This window comes from Gracilinanus agilis, chromosome 3, assembly GCF_016433145.1.
Source record: "Gracilinanus agilis isolate LMUSP501 chromosome 3, AgileGrace, whole genome shotgun sequence".
Classification (NCBI taxonomy): domain Eukaryota; kingdom Metazoa; phylum Chordata; class Mammalia; order Didelphimorphia; family Didelphidae; genus Gracilinanus; species Gracilinanus agilis.
In genome coordinates, this window is record NC_058132.1 from 101245553 (window position 1) to 101259882 (window position 14330).

A 14330-nucleotide genomic window follows, 5' to 3' on the forward strand; every position below is an offset into this window, starting at 1 on the left:
AAGATAACCTCTTCCATATTCTAGTCCTTCAAATACTTAATGGCAACAATCTACCCCCTCCCAATTTCCTATGCTATGCTGATTCATAGTTGAAGTCAAGACTATTTTTAGTTTCCCCTTTGTCAACGAGCAGCGGTGTGACCTTGGGTAAATCACTCAACTTCTGTAGACTCCAGATTGCTTATCTATAAAATGAAGGATTTAAATAGATTCCTCCAAGCCCTAGCATTCTGGGTTCTCAAATCCCTTCCAGCTTTCCCATTCTGTGATTTAATGACCATCTTCAATGGAGTATATAAATGTTTGAGAAGACAACTGCTTCCACAGTGTGCTCCCTCTGCTGGCAGCATTACCACATAGCAAACTACATTCTTGATTTTATGTAAGCAGAAAGCCAACCTGGACCCAATTTATTTGGTGTTACTCTTCTCCTTCACCAGTGTAAGAAATCCTCCTCCTCCTCCCACCAAACACACACACACACACACACACACACACACACACACACACACACACACACACTCACACACTCACTCTCTCTCTCTCTCTCTCTGTCTCTCCCCCACTTCCTCCCTCCCCCTTCATTTGAATCATTCTATTATTTTATTTAAAAGGATTCCCAGAACAAGGGGTACCCAGTGGTGCAAGGCCACCATCTGCTCATCTGTGTCCCAATGGGAAATCTAGCTGTGAGTGAGCCAAAAAATGTAATGCAGAAATATAAAGTGGTATTTTATTTACATCTGCCCCCAGTGTGGTTGTAATTATGTTTTCTATCTTGCCAGCAATTATTTGGCAGGCTATAAATAACTATGCTGTTTGGATTTGAACCTATTATTTATCTTGAGCAAGATTTATATGCAGCACAGCAATCTACTCTCTCCGACAGACAATTTTAAGGAGGCAGGGTTTCTGTTTCATAGCTTTTGAAGGGCAAGTGACTTCTCACCATGGTGACAATCAGGTTGCTGTGGTGGGCAACACCAGTACTTTCTAATTTAAAAAAAAGAAAGAAAGAAAAATAGAGCCTCTCTAAATGAAAAACATCAGCGGGTAGTCTGGAAGAATAGTGCAGACATGTTCAAAACAGGACCCACTGAAATGAATGGCTTCTGCCACCAGCAACCTTTTTCAAATGCTGGTTAATTTTCCATGAGGTAATTGCCTGGAAGTCATCCAAGCAGTCCCTTTATTCATCGTAGCTTTGCCTTGCCGACAGCAGGGCCAAGCAACATTGAAACAGACAGTCTGAACCAAGCATATGTGATGCCTACTGCACAATATACCGAAGTCAGGAACAAAGGAAAGAAGGGGTACTTTAGCTTCCAAGGGGTGAAAGGAAATACAAGTTCACAGCAGATTTCCAAAGGCCCCAAGCCAATGAGGTAGATGGTTTCCATCCTATTAAGAAGTTTTTCTTTTCTAAGGAAAGAAAAAAAAGACTGTTTTAGGGCTATCCCTCTAGTTGAATGAACATTTTTCCAGTTCAAATTTCCAAGATCCATTATCTTGGGGAATAAAATAAGAGAGGCTATGTGGGGTGGCATGGCATAAGGCTGACCAGGGCATATATTCTGAGCCACTTCTGTCCTCAGTTCGCTATACCAACTTGAATCAATTACTTCCCCTCTTTCAGCCTCAGTTTCCTCTTTTATAAAGTGGAAATGTTAGATTAAATCTCTAAGATCCCTTCCATCTCTTTGTCTGTGAAGATAACAACATACTTTACACAGCACATGAATGTTTTACAAAGTGCTTTCCTCTTAGCACCTCTATGATGTAGGGAGGTAGGTACAATAAGCATTATCATACCCCATTTTACAGATAAGGAAACTGAGGTTCAGTGAAAACACCTGCCTAGAATTACACAAGTATTAGGGACTCTAACCCAGGTCCTCATTTTGAGTACCATGCTCTTTATTAACACCTAGTGGCTTCTGGTTTCACATATGGAAACATGGATGACAGAACATTATTATTAATTGTAAATAATAAATTCCATCCTTAAATTTCTGTAGCACCCAACCCCAGTATATTATAATTCTGCTGAGATGCTAATAATGGGGCTGTCTGTGAGCAATGGAGATGGAGGAGTCTAAAGACAAGTAGTAGACAGCTGCGACCAGAGCAGACATAACCAACTCATTTCACAATCACTTACCTACTTAGTGAGGTATGAATTAGTGATCGATATGACACAATGTGAGTTTGTAATTCAATAAGAGCATATCTCTCCAAACCTTCTGCTTAAAAACTGCTCTAATTCATAATGTATTGATTATGGGAAATGATATATTTACTCGTTTAAGAAGCAACATATTTTACAAGAGTAAATGTGACTTAAAGTAATTTTTTTCTGATTACCTGAACAAAGTCTTCAGTGATGAAAAACTATAAACAGTGAATAGTAGCATGAGTAACACTTTAATAGGGAATTCTAAAAAACAAAAGTACAGATTACATTCATTCATTAATAAACATATTATTAAAACCCTACTATGTACAAAACATTGCCACTTTCTGGAGAGAGAAAAAGTAAAAGCAAGGCCTCTTGCTTACCCTTAAGTTTATAATCTAGTGGGAAGATAAGGCACAAAAACATAAGTGTAATATGCAATACAGTCATCTAAGTGCATTAGGAAGGTAAAAGAGTGAAGTAAGTGTAGCATGTGAGTGGATCAGGACAGGCTTTCTCCAGAGGAGGCATTTGCAATGGTCTTTAAAGAATAGCCAGGAATTCAAAGACGGCATTCTAGGTACAGGTTTTGAGCGAAGGCCAGAAACAGGAAAAGACAAGGTATGTTCAGTGGGTAGTGCAGAACCCTTTGGCAGGGCTGTAGAGATCTAAAGGACAGTGATAGGCTAAGGCTAGAAAATCAGGGTGCTGCCAAGTCGTCAGAGTTCTAAGGAGGAGAATTTGAACTTTATTCTGCAGACAACAGGAAGCCAATGAAGAGCTTTGAGTAGAGAAGAAGCTATTTATTATAATCAGTAAGATAATACAATGATGGGAATATTGCTCTAGATATTCAATGATATACCATAGGTAGATATACCTCTAGTTATGCCTTGAATAAAACTGTTCCCATCAAGGTAGTTTTATAAGATATCGTGCCAACATAATTTATAAATATAATGTTAGTTGCATCCTAAGTAAAGTTTACCATGATTTTGTGATTGTGCCTTAGGACACTGCTCTGGGTGGTGGCTTTCCTGTCACCAGGGAAAGCCTCTACCTCACGAATGGAAGAGAGTAGGGATTCTGTCCAGTCAGAAAATGGATGCTGCAGAGAGACTTTACCTGTCTCCACCCATATAAGGAAGAGGACACAAAAGTTTCTTGCTTGGTAAAATTTCATCTAATTTTTCCATTCTCCTCCTTGTCTAAATTTTGGTGACTCAGAATTGGAACTTTTGGTTCAATTACCCTCTAGAATGTTGTTCTACCTAAAATATGATAAGATTGTAGAAAGAGCACTGTCCTTGTGTCAAGAGGACCCAAGCTCAAATTTTGTCCCTGACACTTATTATTTATGCAACCTTGGGCACACCTATTAACTTCTTTGGGTTTCAGTCTCCTCACCTAAGATATGAGAGGATTGAAGATTTCAAGTACATCTCACAGTGCTGGACAGAGGGCAATACCTATCATTTTAACTAGGCATTTAAAGATTAGAGGTAGACTAGAGGGTGTGCTAGCACCTTAGGGAATTCACCAATGAAGGGAATAGCCAGATTTCTTTGCAGTGCCCCTGGAATGGCCATTTATGTTAAGTGAAGACAAGAAACTTAAACCAGAAATGAACCTTATTGCAAAGTGGAAGGTGGTCAAACCAACAGAAGCAGGAAGCCCACTTACCTGGGGCCGTGAAGAGCAAGGGGAAGAGGGAATAATGGCCGGTTGTGGTCAGAAGCAGATAAATCCCAGCATCTTGTGGCTTTCCCACAGACAAAAGGCTAGAATAAAAATTCTCATGTTGATTAACTGTCTTATAAACAATCCCCTCAAATCACTGTTAAAGAATGTGAATAAAGAGTGCTCTAGTCAGTCAGGTCACTTATGTTTGAATCCTAGCCCCACAATGCCTAGAGCCAACTGTTAAACTTATTTAAAGTTCTGAGATCTGCAGCTTCCTCATCTGTAAAATGAGGATGACAATGCTCACCTCATATGGCTGATGTGAGGAAAGTGCTTTATAAACTTTAAAGTGCTCAGATCCATGTGAGTTGTTGATATTGCTTTCTGTTGGGTGGTACAAACAGATAACACTTTTTCAATGTAACTAACAAGTGAAGGATACTAATTTTTCATTTATTCATATTTATTGATTTTTGACTATTTGCCAGCACCTCAACATTTTCTGATCTCTTTGGCCAATAATAACCGTTTAAAAAACTTCTCTAATATACTTATTTTTTACTTTTATTTTTTAAAATCCCTTACCTACTATCTTAGAATCAGTACTAAGTATAGGTTCCAAGGCAGAAGAGTATAAAGGCTAGGTAACGGGATTAAATGACTTGCCCAGGGTGACACACTTTGGAAGTGTCTGAAGTCATATTTGAATCCAGGTCATCTCATCTCCAGGACTGGCTTTCTATCCACTGAGTCACCTAGCTGTCCCTTATCATGTAATATTGTCTATTACAGCTTCTGTGTTCAACCTCTACTGGAGAACAGTAATGTTATTTTTATTATTATTCTTTTTTAATTGAAAATTTTATTTAATTAATCTAGAATATTTTCCCATGGTTACATGATTCATATTCTTTCCCTCCCCTCCAAAACCCCACCCCGCTCCATAGCCGACACGCAATTCCACTGAGTTTTACATGTCAGTGATGTTATTTTATTGAAGCTTTGTATTCTCTTCTCCACCCTATCCTTCCACCCTTAACCCATAGCCTAGAACAGGGCATTATACACAGTAGGCATATGATAAATATTTGTTGGGTTGTACTCTAAGACCTTGAGTCAGGTGTTGGGTGTGGTGGTGGTGAGGAATAGTCAAGGATGATGCAAAGATGAACTCACCATCTAGCAAGGGAAAGAAGCCACATATACAAACATAATACAAGGTGTATTACAAAGTATAAAAAAGACAGGGCTATAAGAATTCGGAGAATGTTTGCTGTTGTTGACATTTCTGGGTAGGGCAAGATGATAAGCCAATAGAAGGATAAATGATTTTTATAATCACTGCCTAAAGTCTATAAGACAGAAATAAACTCCCCCTCCCCCCACTATCATAGTATCATAAATTCCAGATCTATAGAGGGCCTCCAAGATATCTGGTGCAATCCCCTTATTTGAAAGATAAGGAAACTGGTCCCCAACATTTCAAAGGTTACATAGGCAAAAATGATAGAGGTGGACTTGAAGTCACTTCTAGTCCATTTCTAACCACTTTTAGCCCACTAGCAGCCCATTCCCTGTTCCCCAGGGGAAGCCTGAAATTGGTAGTCACATCAGCTATTTTAAATTCTAGTGGAGAGCAGAAAAGAGAGTTCACAGTCTTTCTTTTGAGATGCCTTATTTTCAGCCAGCTCAGCATGTATAATGATAGATGTGACCTTCCCTTCTTTTGAAAGATTGAAGGGTAGAGTCTGGAGGTAGGAAGACAAATCCGGAAGTTATTACAATAGTCTAGGCAAGAAGGCAACAAATGGCCTGTATGAGGGAATAAAGAGGAGATGGGTGAAAGAGTAAAGAGGGGATGGATGACAGACTAATAGATAAATGAGACATCTTCAGAATACTAATGAGAATCAATAACTCAAGTGCATTTTCAATTCTCATAGATACTATTTATCTATAAAGCATGCATCACTACAGAACCTCTTTACTGTGTCTGAATGTTGTACTCAAAGCTTCTATAATAGAAAGTTGTCAATATTTTTGCTTTTAAGCCTCACAGGATTTTGAAGATGTGCTAAAATTTTCCTTAGTTATCCACATCCACTCACATAAAATGGTGTTTCACCTCTGTACAACACTTTTACATCCATTATCTCATTTGGTTCCTGAATTTTAGAGCTAGTCAAGGGCTAAGGGACTTATCTTAAAAAGCTGGCGGCAGCTGGGTAGCTCAGTGGATTGAGAGCCAGGCCTAGAGATGGGAAGTCCTAGGTTCAAATCCAGCCTCAGACACTTCCCAGCTGTGTGACCCTGGGCAAGTCACTTGACCCCCATTGCCTACCCTTACCAATCTTCCACCTATAAGTCAATACACAGAAGTTAAGGGTTTAAAATTCAAAAAAATCAATCAATCAATCAATCAATAAAAAGCTGGTGGCAGAGCTAGAACTAGACTGAGGGCTATTGAATCTTCATTCTCACTTGAAGGGGTGGATGATGGATTAGAATTTAAAGTGTAATAGAAGGGGAGGCACAAAATGGCCTGCATATTTCTGTTAACACAAGGTGTAGGTAAGACAAAGTACCAGACATAATGTAGGAAGAATATTCACAGGAGGATAAGGAATCCATAGGGGTCAATATCTAAGAAGATATCTAGAAATAAAAGGCATGGCTTCAAATGCATGTAAAAGACCAACAGTACTTCTGTTTTAATCTAACAAGATGAGTGAGTGACCTTGAGGCTAGATAAAACATTTTGGGAGGTTAAAACAAAAATGGTTAATTGTCAAGTCAACGAACATTGATTAAACACCTACTCTACATCAGGCATCCAAAAGACAAAAGTCCTCATTCTCAGGGAGATCATAGTCTAATGGACCTACAAGCAACCATGTACAAACAAGCTATAAACAGGATAAGGTAGAGATAATTTCAGAGAGAAGACACTAAAATTAAGGAGGATCAAAAGAGGCTTTCTGTAGAAAGTGAGTCTTCAAGGGAGCCAGGTGATTCAGTGAATTGAGTACTAGGCCTAGATGGAAGTCCTGGATTCAAACCTGGCTTCAAACAGCTATGTGATCCTGGGCAAGTCACTTAACCCCATTTGCCTAGCCCTCACCACTCTTCTGCTTTGGAGCCAATACCTATTCTAAGGCAGAAGGTAAGGCTTTTGTTGTTGTTGTTGTTTTGAAAAGAAAGTGAGGCTTCTGCTGAGACTTGAAGGAAGATAGAGAGACCAGGAGAGAAATGAAAATGAAGACAAGTTTCTATCAATGAACTCAAGTCACCAGAACTGAGTGAAATACATCTTAAGGTATGGGGAAAAAAAACTAGTAACATCACTTCAGGGCTTTTCCCAGTGACCTCTAAAAATCATGGAGAATAAGATAAGTACTTTATACATATAGCACCTGAAAAGGGGAAAATCCCAATTTTCAGAAAAGCTTAGAAGAGGATAAAATCTTCAATCCATAGTTTAGTAAGCTTGATTGCTAACAAAATTTTAAAGTACATTAATAATGTAATGGGAAAAAGATGAAGAAGGATGACTTCAAGAACATTTCATATCAAACTAACCAAGCTTCCTTTTTTTTGGTCAGGTTCCTATGGTGTGGATAAATCTATGGTTCAGTTTGGTTTCCAAAAAAATCCCCCCCAAACAGACTGGTATAAGTATAGCTAGAGAAGAATTTATGTGAAAAATATCTGATGATTTTATCCACCTGACTGTAAGCTTTACATAGGTCAACAGTTGGAACTAGTAGTCAAAAACACTAATGTGATCTTAGAATGCATTAAGATCAACATTATGTCAAGAAAAAGGAAGCTGATGATTTCATTGTACTCTACCCTGAGGTGTATCCAGCACACTGTTTTTAGTTCTAGTGTTCAGATTTTAGGAATGATGGGAAAATTGGAATCCTGAGTTGAAGAAGTCAACTAGGGAGGAAGACTAGGAAATCATTTCATCTGAGGATAGCTAAAGAAACTAGTGAGGTTTAGTTTAAAGTCATAGTAATTGTTGTCATAAAGTATAATGGGCTGTCCCAGAAAATAATGGGAAGATTTGTCACTGATGGTCCTCAAACAGCAGGTGGCTAACCATTTGGTAGAAATGCTCTAGAGTGGGGCAGCTAGGTGGCTCAATGGATTGAGAGCTAGGCCTAGAGAGAGGAAATCCTGGATTCAAACCTGGCCTCAGACACTTCTTAGTTGTGTGACCCTGAGCAAGTCATTTAACCCCCATTGCCTAGCCTTTACCACTCTTTTGCCTTGGAACCAATACACATTACTGATTCTAAGATATATGGTAACAGTTAAAAAAAAAAAGAAATGCTCTAGAGGAGATTCTTGTCTAGGAAGGTATCAGACCAGTTGCCTCCTTAGTATTTCTCTCTTTGACCCCTCAAAGCACCATGTGAATTTCTCTTATGCTCCTTATGAGATTTATAGTTATATTCTTATCTTATTCAATTGTTAACTACACAAGGGCAAAGATTATGTCTTATTCACTTCTGTATGTCCTTCAGATGTGCCTAGGACAGAGTAAAGACTCAATAAATATTTGCTGAATGAATTATTAGATGAATAATGGATTACCTACTGGGAGAAGTCTTTGTATGTTCTAGAATATATATTTGTAACAGGCAAATCAAAACAAGGATAATAGGTTCATTACGAATTGTGTCAACAACAATATAAATAAAAGATTGGGGGGGCACAGATGTGAAGTTTGCTTACCTCATTGGGAGAATTGCTAGGAGTATTGCTTTTTCATGAACATGCCATCCAAACATGAAGGAGCTTAATGCACAAACAATTAGACACCGAAGAAAGCCTCTGGGTCCTTGGGGTTTAAACCAAAGACAGAAAACAGATGGCTAGAAACAATAGGCAAAAACCAGACTTCAGTATCATTTTTAATAAGCTTTTCAGAGATATTTTTCAGCCTAGTTGGATGTCTGTATCATCAACAAGATAATGAATGATTCAGACAATCCTCAACAACTGGGAAAACTGATCAGTTTCAATAAGTTGATACCAAAGGAACCACCACATGAGGGAAAAATAGGGCTTTTAAATATGTTTTATTCTATAAAACCAACTGTACTTGTCAAAAGCTATTTCACTATGGTTCAAGAAGTCTAGTACAAGCCTAGGCCACATCCCCAACTTTAATTTATTTATTAAATCTTAGTTGAGCCTAAAGGTTCCCAGATAGCTTATAGGAATAATTATAACAATTAATTTCTAAGGTATATTGAGCTTTAGTAAGCACTTTCCTCACAACAACATTATAAGGTAGATGATGCTCACTTATGATCCCCTCATTTTCTCTTTTTTCTTCTTTTAAAAATAAAAATACTTACCTTCTGTCTTAGAATGAATACTGTGTATTGGCTCCAAGGCAGAACAGTGGTAAGGGCTAGGCAAATGGAGTTAGGTGATTCACCCAGGGTCACACAGCTAGGGAGTGTCTAAAGCCAGAATTAAACCTAGAAGCTCTGGTCTCCAAGTCTAGCCCTCTATCTATTAAGCTATCTAGTTACTCCTATAATTCCCCATTTTCTAAATGAGGGAATTGAAGTTCAGTAAAGTGACCTGGTCACACAGCTAGAAAGTATTGGCAGGAGGAAAGAAACTCTAAAAATTTAAAGATTATTATGGTAGGAATTAATCAGGATCTATCACATAGAAGACTAGATTTGGAGTCAGTAAATCTAAGTTCAAATCCAGCTGTTATTCAACAGTTGTGTGATACTGGGCAGGTCACAACCTCTCTGGGCCTCAATTTTCTCATCTGTAAAATTAGGGAGTTGGTCTAGATCACCTCAAAAAACTTTTCTTGCTCTAAAATACTTTGATTCTATATATTTGTTTCTATTTTGTATAAATCTTGTATTTACTTATTTGTGAATATGTTGTATACCCTGCCTCTGGAGTCAGAGGACCTGAGTTCAAATTCCATGTTAATTCAAATTCCTCAGCTTTCTCATCTGGAAATGAGGGGCTTGGCCTAGATGGCCTCTGAAAATCCCTTTTAGCTTTAGATCACTGCCAATGTGCTTAGTAGAAAGTAAACTCTTGAAGGCAGAGCCTATCTCCCCTTTGTCTTTGTATCCATTGTGCCTGGCACAAAGTAAGTGTTTAGTAAATTCTTGCTAGTAGAGTTATGTTGCATCACCCAAAAAACATTAATTAAAAAGATGGGTTTTTGTTTCAAGAAACAATTTGAGCTCCCTGAAAGTGCTCTAAAAATTTCCAAGGTCAATCCAGTCTATTCCCTTTCCCCATCTGGGGAATCTGGGCCCAGCTTATCTTTGGTTTGCAGCATCTGACTAAGTTGTATGTTCTCATGGATCAGCTCAAAGGAATGTGTACTCATCTGCACCTCCTAGTCCAGACTAGGGGCCCTCTGTCTTCTTTTGATTTCTTTGCGTGGATAGTTAGGACTAACTCCATAAAAGTGGTTATGGAGATCAGATAAAGAGGTTCTTAATATTGTTTGTATGTTGGGGCTCAATGCAATCAGTACAATGTCATCCACAAACAAAATCAACTGGAAGACATCACCATTTGGATTCTATGTTGACATCCTCCATAGCACTATCAAATAACTCTGGTTGAGTATGTGTCCATTTTTTATGCCCTGGTTGATTGATAATTAGAGGATCATTAATTAAAGTTAACTTGTTTATTAAAGAATCTTAAAAGTTCTCAACATATGCATGGCTAACAATTTGTGGAAACATGGTATAGTGAAAAGAACACTGAACTTGAAGTCAGTACAGACCTGGGTTTGAATTCCTCTGACACTGACTAGCTATTTCATTATGGGCAAATCACAACTTCTCCAGGTCTTTGTTTTCTCATCTGTAAAATGGAGAGATTATTTGTAGTACTTATCTCATGAGGCTATTGTGAAAGTCTTCTGCCTTGGAATCAATACAAAGTAGTGATCCTAAGATAGAAGAAAGGGTTAAAAACATGTATATGTATAGACATATGCATACATATGGTATTAAATACATATACAATACAAGTATTAAACATGCTGGCAAGTTAATGGCTTGGATGATATTAAGGATTGTTCAATCCTTGGAGAGAAATTGGGAGGCAATATAGTAGTTTCATTTGAAGGAAGACCTTTATAAAATGACAGTGAAATGCCATCTGGAAGTGGCTTCCATTTCTGCAGCTCTGTCATTTGGAATAGTGTTAGGTTTTTGTCCCCTACCAAATCTTCCCAGAAAACCAAGAAGATTTCATTAATTTAAACAGCTTACCAGTGATTGCCATTAGACTGTTTCAATCTTTGTAGTTGTATGCAGAACTCAAGGAATGCCCTCACATCACATTTTAGCCAAAACAAATGGCATTGTATGCCTTGCAGAACTAAGATGAAAACTATAATCAATATGAATAGCTTAGAAACTGCAACGGGCTATTTAATTGAATGCCATGAAAGTTTGATCCACTGGTCAGATGCTAAATTTCATTCAGTATTATTTAGAGTTGCACTTGATTGCAGTTCCTGAAGTTCTTGTGCTTTGTACACTTTACCTGCCTTTAACACACCTATTGTGACATGGTATATATATATATACATATATATATATATACAGCTAGACATTCATATGTGTAACTATGCATTGGAAGAGCTTTTGTGTTATAAATCTGTTCCCCTCAACAAGGAATGCCAATTAAGGTGTCATAACAGTCATCAGATTATTGTAGTAGCTCAGGGTTCATTCCTGTTATCTATAGAGCTTCCTAAATGACATCCCATCTTTGGTCTCCATGCCTTTGCACTTGCTACCCTCCATAACTGGTATGTACTTCCTCTGTCTCAGATAGTCCTTCCATTCCTTTAAGATATGGCTCAGTGGTCTGAGAATCAAGCCTGGAGATGGGAGGTCTTAGGTTCAAATCTGGCCTCAGACACATCCTAATTTTGTGACCTAAGTTAATCATTTAACCCCCATTGCCTAGCCCTCACCACTCCTCTGCCTTGGAACCAATACATAGCATTGACCAGGGTCAGTCCTGGGACATGAAAGCCAAAAAAGCATTCTGTGAATTTGAGCTTCATTGGGAGGCATAGCTACCAGGAATAAGTAAGTCGTGTTAGTTAAAATCACCTGGGGTTCTATTTGGAAGGATTGAACCTCAATATAGTGTTTGACAAACTTCTGTGGACCTGTGGGGGTCCTTAAAACTACATTTCCCGTGGTCCAATGGGTTTCCTGTTTTAGATGACGTATTGAAGGTGAGGGACTGTTTTAAAAGAGGGGGAAGTGACTTGGAACTTCCTCTTTAGTTACCTGCCTCTTTAGCTACCTGAGCTGGCAGAGAGAGGAAAGGTAAATGGCGGAGGTGAGGTTGGAATAGGTTTCTTACAGATGCATGGTCAATTTATCTCTATCAGCATGGCTTTTATTAAAATACTATTCTTCCTTTTGATCTCGACCATCATCATTTTTAATCATAACAAAGTGCTTGTCCCTCTGTACCATACTCTAGTTAGACAACATCTGAAGTACTGGGTTGTTTTCTTGGCATGCTAGTTTAAGAATAGAGAGGGTTCAAAAGAGGGTAATTAGGATAGTGAAAGGCCTTGAGTTCATTTCATGAACTGATGGAATTGAGGATGTTTAGCTTACAGTGAGGAAGACTCAGGGGGGATATAACAGCTGTATTCAAGTAATTAAAGGGTTGCCATGTAGAACAGGGATTAGATTTATTCTCTTTGATACCAAAGGACAGATCCAGAAGCAAAGGGTGGGAAGTTGCAAAGAACCCTTGGGCTTGATATAAAAAAGTCCAACAAGTTTCTAGTGATTAGAGTTGTCTAAGGGTGGAATGGGCTACCTCAGGAAGTGGTGGAGTCTCCTCCTTTTTTTTAGGTCAGTAGTCTGCCTACACATAGAGAGCTTCTTTAGAAATGACTCCCACACTAGTAGTCAGTCATTTCTTTTCTGTTAAGATCATTCATTTCAATTTGTGTGTATGTGTGGTTTGGTATTAACCTGTCCAGTGCCTTCTGACTCTCTTCTGGGAAAAAAAAAAAAGACTATTCAAGATATATAGATATGAGGCTTTTGGATAATCTGTAAACCTTTAGACTCTGGTTTCTTAATCTTAAAATATGCTTTCACTGTTCCTCTCATGTTCATCTTTGCATGGAAAGCAATCTAAGTATTAAATACACATTGACTTAGTTTGAAGGATTTTACTAAATTCTCTGTGAATTCTACCACTTTTTTTCCTCTGTTAGATTTTGGTATATAAGGTGTAATTATTTTCATGGTGATCTGTTATGTTCATCATGAGTACTGAAAGTCTAAATGATTGGATGTCCCATTAAATTATGCTTTGTGCTGCATTTGGATGTAAAATAAAAGCAATTCTTGCAAATATTTTATTTGTCTCTCTCAGGAGAGTATGGGAGTCATCCTTCCATTTAGTGGAGACTTCTGATATCTTCTGTTTCATTTATAATGAGACTGACAATATTGATAGTCAGTTCACTCTTTAATATATCAACAAATTGGTCCTTAGATGAATTTGACCATCATTTATTTAGTTATGTTTAAAGATAGCCTAAAAACCATGATTCTAAGACTCCTCTGCACCCTGCTGATATTGTTATTGTAGAATTGGAAGGATGCTCCAGAGGACTGAGAACTATTTCAGTGTTTTTCTTTGTTTCATGGGTGGTGTGGCCAGAGGACTTATCATCTGGTGGCTAGTCTATTGGAGATGAATTTGTCAATACACAGACACAAGGGTCTGTATGTACATAGACTCTCATGCGGCAGACATGTTTCTAAGACCATGCCCAAAGACTAAGTAGCTTGGCAGATCACATAATAGCTTATACTCCACAGGCATAGTTTTCATGATCTCAGAGTCACCTCTCTCACTGGGGTAGGACTTTTCTAGTATCAATTAATAAATATTTATGAAGTGCTACTGTTAGGCACCACATGGTACATTTATGGCAAACTTTTTCTGCAAGTATTATATGAGGGAAATGAAGCAAAGCCGTACAATCCTTAGAGATATTTTCCTCTACAGAGTATTGCTTAGGTATCTGCCTTGTAGAGACAGCAAGACAGATTCATACAAATATCTTGTTCCAGGGCAAAAGCAAACAAATGTCTTAAGATTGAAGTTTAATGTGATACTGGAAATTTGGGAGTCCTTGAACTAATTTTGAGGTCCTTGATCTAAACTTCCTGAGGACATTTAAGGCTCTTTCAAACTACATTTCCCATGATTCCTCTTGTGTAATCATGTAGATAGGAAGTGTAATAATGTAGAGCAGTGGTTCCCAAACTTTTTTGGCCTATCAACCCCTTTCCAGAAAAAATATTACTTAGCCGCCTGGAAATTAATTTTTAAAAAATTTTAATAGCAATTAATAGGAAAGATAAATGCACCTGTGGCCATCACTGCCCCCCTG

The 14330-nt window shown here is 38.1% G+C and overlaps 1 protein-coding gene across 1 annotated transcript in view; it reads right to left on the reverse strand.

The window, feature by feature from the left end:
* Positions 1-719: 719 nt before the first annotated feature.
* ALG8 (ALG8 alpha-1,3-glucosyltransferase) overlaps positions 720-14330 on the reverse strand; it is a 43011-nt gene continuing 29400 nt past the window's right edge. The window contains exons 10-13 of the mRNA XM_044666005.1: positions 8603-8742; positions 3860-3957; positions 2365-2437; positions 720-1422 (exon numbers count right to left, since the gene is read on the reverse strand). Of these exons, the coding sequence (XP_044521940.1) occupies positions 1194-1422; positions 2365-2437; positions 3860-3957; positions 8603-8742 (540 nt within the window). The 3' untranslated portion in view covers positions 720-1193. The remainder of the gene's footprint in view (positions 1423-2364; positions 2438-3859; positions 3958-8602; positions 8743-14330) is intronic.